The sequence below is a fragment of the Notothenia coriiceps genome, unplaced genomic scaffold, assembly GCF_000735185.1.
Source record: "Notothenia coriiceps isolate Sejong01 unplaced genomic scaffold, NC01 NC01_scaffold00008045, whole genome shotgun sequence".
NCBI lineage: Eukaryota > Metazoa > Chordata > Actinopteri > Perciformes > Nototheniidae > Notothenia > Notothenia coriiceps.
In genome coordinates this window covers 22,030-27,224 of record NW_011340746.1, presented here as the reverse complement: position 1 = coordinate 27,224, position 5,195 = coordinate 22,030, and the positions used below count along the sequence as shown (strand labels likewise).

The 5,195-nt window shown below is 41.6% G+C and overlaps 1 protein-coding gene across 1 annotated transcript in view; it reads left to right on the top strand.

The window, feature by feature from the left end:
• Positions 1–1,163, top strand: part of LOC104944389 (cadherin-9-like) — a gene marked incomplete at its 3' end in the record, with an annotated part of 39,851 nt that extends 38,688 nt beyond the window's left edge. The window contains exon 6 of the mRNA XM_010769913.1: positions 976–1,163. Coding sequence (XP_010768215.1) covers positions 976–1,163 — 188 coding nt within the window. The remainder of the gene's footprint in view (positions 1–975) is intronic.
• Positions 1,164–5,195: the final 4,032 nt, after the last annotated feature.

Genomic DNA, 5,195 nt, shown 5'->3' with positions numbered 1-5,195 from the left:
TGTGTGTGTGTGTGTGTGTGTGTGTGTGTGTGTGTGTGTGTGTGTGTGTGTGTGTGTGTGTGTGTGTGTGTGTGTGGAGGCAAGTGTCAGCGTCACAGAGACCTGCCGACTCAGGCGTTGCCAAAACACTGTCAGCGTGTTTTATTAGTGTGTCAGTGCTGTTTGTCTCCGCAGGCTGTGTGTATATCATGCCCGCTCCCCCCGCAGTCCAGCTATTTATTTAAGCATACAAGATGCAGCTGGGGCCACCGCGGCCGACAGGCAGCCATCAATTCATCCGCCTCAAACCAGGAAATCATCTTACAAAATAAAAAAAAAGAAGAAGAAGAAGGAAGCAATTAATTTGTGTTGAGCAAATTGGCCCAGAATTGATGTCACATCCTAAACTTCTGAGTCAATACCGCTTGTAGCAAATTATGTGAAAGGCCAAATGCCTGTTTTTGAAAATGAAATATGTTTCAACGCATATGAAATGGCTGCTCCACAGCTGATCTACAAATGTTGCAGCACTAAATCTCCCACACAGCTTCTTCTTTCACACACTCTCCCTCCCCGCCGCCTGGCTCCTATATTGCTGCTCTCTGATTTGCTCTGACTCGCTCCCTCCCGGACTCTTGTATTCTTGCTCTCTGACTCACCCACTTTCCCTCTTTCCACTAACAGGGTCATTAATAATAGGCAGGTTGTGTCGCTCCTTGGGTGTCAGGGGCAGTGGTGTTTCTTTTCCGGCCAGTGTATTGTCTTCATAAATGTATCTTGGGTGTATTTTTAGGGCTTCGATGCTTCTCTATTATGCTTTTAATTGTTATGAATTTTTAAAGAATGGCAGGACCTCAGATGTCATGACCCTGCTCACGAACATTTTACATTTAGTTACACTACAGAGCTTTTACTTACTTTAACCACACTTTAGTTTTCTCTGTACATCTGTTCCTGGAACCACCAAATCACTGAGATGTTTGTGTTCCTCCGCAGCCGTCTATGAGTTCAGGGTTCCTGAATCCTCCGATATTGGTTCTGCTGTGGGAGTGATCCGGGCCATGGACAACGACATAGGCGAGAATGCGGAAATGGAGTACAGGATCATCGGGAGCGACGGCCCCGGCATGTTCGATGTCACCACCAACAGGAGCACACAGGAGGGGGTCATCTTGCTGAGAAAGGTCAGAGACTCGGCTGGTGTTCTGTGAGGGATTGTATGGGGTTAAAGGCACAGAGGTATAAAAGCTGCGCCCAAGTATTTATATAAAAGGTTTATTCTGGCAAAAATATACACACATGTTAATACCGACATATTTTTTCTGGGTTATTTCAAAATAATATAATAAATACATTTTAGAAATTATTTCCAATATCGTCCCAAGATAAGACAAAGAAATACAACAAAACCAAAACAATCCAGTATTTCATACACATCACCACAATTAACCACAAAAATAATAGAAAATAACTCCTTTTTTTGCAACATTTCAAATTGTCCAAAGAATCCCACGAATGACCATGTTTTGTGTTACTGTGGATCCCTTAAGTCAGGGGTGTCAAACTCAAGGCCCGGGGGCCAAATCCGGCCCGCGACTTCATTTAATGCGGCCCCACAAGAGCTTGCAAAGAATATAACATGTTTATTATATGGTTACATGCTACTTTACAAAAGCATGTTTCCCATAAACTACATATCCCACAATGGATCTCAAATTTGACATTTTTCTCAGAATTTGACTTTTTTTCTCAGAATTTGACTTTTCTTCTTCAAAATATTCATTTTTTCTTAGAATTTGACTTTTTTTTCTCAGAATTTGACTTTTCTTCTTAGAATTTGACTTTTCTTCTTCAAAATATTCATTTTTTCTTAGAATTTGCCTTTTTCTCAGAATTAGATTTTTTTTTTTAAATCATTTTGTGACATTCTTAGTGAAGAGATTTGCAATGATTTGTCCTAGACTTCTGCTTTCAGACTTAGTTAATTATTATAAGTTATTACCCTATCCGATAATAATCCAATGCAGAGGCAATAATGCAATATAATACATTATTTTATATATAATAAATATTTATATATGTATTATTATATATAGTCTTAAAGTTACAACCGGCCCTTTGAGTGCAACCATAATGCTAATGTGGCCCGCGAAGAAATTGAGTTTGACACCCCTGATCTAAAGTAAGAAGGAATCCTTTAGAAAGGAGACAAAAGGCCATAGTTGCCAAATTGGCTTTTGAAGAGTGTAAGTCTACATGTATATGATTGGCCAGCACAGCAATTTTCCAGATGTAATGTGTTGGGACAAAGCCAGGTTCAACCCTGCCTTTTCTCACTGGAGCCTCCGGCATTGGTAGAATGAAGAGTCTGCAAAGTAAGCACTGAATGGTTTTGCAGAATCCTCTGACATGGATGTCCTTGTCTGACGATGGGGCCATCAGCTAATCTAAAGAAATAATGTTGAACATAGACAAAAGGTTTTAAAAGCCTTTAGTTCGTTATGAAAAAGATGATGAGTACATCTGCCAGTAGGTGAAATTCTTCAGCAGGAGAAAAGAAAATGTTATCCAACAGCTCCGCAAAGAGAGAGATGTCAGACGGTGAAAGCTCCCTCACAGCAGCAAAGTGGATGTGAAACACCCTTCAAATGTGATCAGATTATTATGCTTTCTCTATTCTGCTCTCAGCAGGTACAAGGTAACGACTTAAAACGATCAACAAAGACTTTATCCTACTGTAGAATAATGACGAATAAATTATAACAAAATAAATTAAGAAAGATCTCTGATGATAGATTATTTGGCTCAGGAGTTATGAAGCTTCCCATCTGGGATGATCGCGTTTCTTATTTTTTATCAAAGGAACAATGGTAAGCAGCAGCTTTCATCAGCAGTTTGTCATCTCTTGGCCATCATCGGCCACGTTGTACAGCGATGTTAAAACCCTTCCAAATTACCTTTCCTTACGGCGACGGAGATGTAAATGAAATGAACAGCATCAGGCCACGTCTGTACAATGATGCGTGACAGTGTTTGACGTGTGAGCAGTGCTTTCTCATCATTAAAATGACAGTAAGTAAATAGAGGTTCCGAGCCAACTCATTATAAAGCAGTAGACTTACATTCTTTTCTCCGTGCTCTTTCCATCCTGTGTTAACTGTCTTTCATTATTGCTTCCCGTTATCCAAATTAAGTTATCCTCCCTCATTATTTTGCGAAGAAGGAAATAGGACGTGTCAGCAGAAAGTAAGAATATCATCAGTGGGCCTGTGCTATGACAGATTAATTGGATTACAGTTGCATTTAGCCTAGATTAGGTCCTGCATGGGGACCTGGATGGTGACACAGATGGATTAAGTTAGAGAGTGCAACACTGACGGGAAGAGCTCTTAATTGTTTGGGGTAAACGCAGCGGCTCAGGGGTGACATCAAATTTCAAGCGTTTTCCTATTTAGCGTTGCTTTCCACTGGGTATTTCTCAAAGTCATCAGGGAAACTTTGCTTCACTGCCACTAATGGGTGCAGTGGCACCCATTAAAGATATTATTCTGTCCTTTATCTGCTACATCCAGTAATGCATGGAGACGAAACACAAGTGTGTAGACTTTCAGATTTAAAGAGGCACGATTCTGCTTTTTGGGGTGGGTTCCCTTTCCTGTTTCTGTGCATGTAAATGGTCTGCAAAGGCTAAAATCCCTGTTCCCTCCAGAGGGAGTTGAAACGCCTCCATTGGACTCCTTTGTTTACTTCCATAACATAGTCACATTACGATGTAGGACTCTTTTATTGGCTAGCATTTCATCACATTTTACGTGATAGGCTAAGGGGAGGGAGATCTCTAAGCGGTTGGCCAATCACAATGAGGCCTGCCCGCTAACCAATCAGAGCAGACTGGGCTCTGGTTTCAGACAGAGGGTGAAAAGAGGTGTTGCAGCACAGGCAGTATGAGCTTTTTGAACATTAAAGCATGGAGACATGTCACAGTAGAGGCAGAATACAAATATGCACCTGAACATGTGTATAATATGTCCTCTGTAATACCAATGCCTTATTTTTTGCTTTTGCCAATGTTATTCATAAGAGAAAACAGCTTGAATACAGATACCTAAACAGGATTTGTGTCTTTAGTATGTATGATAATTAAATTGCATTACCAGCTAAATGTATTCTCTACATGAAATGCACGATCTCCACTCTTAACCCCGATCCGCCCCCGAACCCTTTGCTGCGGCCAGCTGTTACCTGTTCTCAACTCTGACCCCCCTATTGACTGTCCGACATAACTCAACCCGGGTGGGTTCTGAAAGATGTGATTTCAGGGTGTCTACCAGATGTTTACACTAAACCTAAAAACAGAGATATCATTCAGTCTGACTGCAGCCAGTCGGTAGCAGCCATAGCTCATGTCCCCATGCAGATGTTTGTCATCTCACCGGACCCTCTATAGGGGTTTAGTGTCAGTGTCGGCTCAGTGTGCCCCATAGCAGACAAAGGGGGGGTCACAGCAGTGAATTACCCAGGCATGTGATAGCAGCGCAGCTGGTGGTAACACATGTAAGGGGCCCTGCACATATGTTAGGTACTTAAGCCATCAAAGAGATTGTAATCCACAGAATTGAGTGGATCATCATTACAAGCGTCCTTTGAACCAACTTTTAATAAAGATAACACACCGCTGCGACCTTTCTTATCAAGCCGTCTCATCACATCCAGATGAGATAAAATGGGGGCACATCAAAACTAAGTTTGTCCAATTACCATTCATCTTTTTTTCCTACTCCCCCAATTGATATAATTAGGTTGCGTTGAGCGACTTTGCTGGCTGAATGTATTAAGGCAGTCAATAACAGTAGATTCAAATAATCTCCCTGAAAATGGAAAAATATCTCCTTTAATACTGTGAGGTTCTTTTCCTCGCAATGTCACTGCCATAGCAGATTATGAGGCTGGAGAATATACACGGCAGAGCAGAGAGATGATAGCTCCTCCTGCCTCCCTTGCCACCATGTTCAACTTTTTCAGTTGCCCCTTTTCCCAGAAATAAAAAAAGTCCTTTATGAATAATTGAAGGCCTGCTAGGGCCGAGTTCTGAAGGGAGGCTGAAATAAGGCGGCAGATGAAGACAAGCTGCGAGGGCATTGGAGCCCGTCTGATTTGTGCATGAGAAATAAGATGGGAATTAAAGCATGGTACACTAGCTGCCACCGTACACAGGC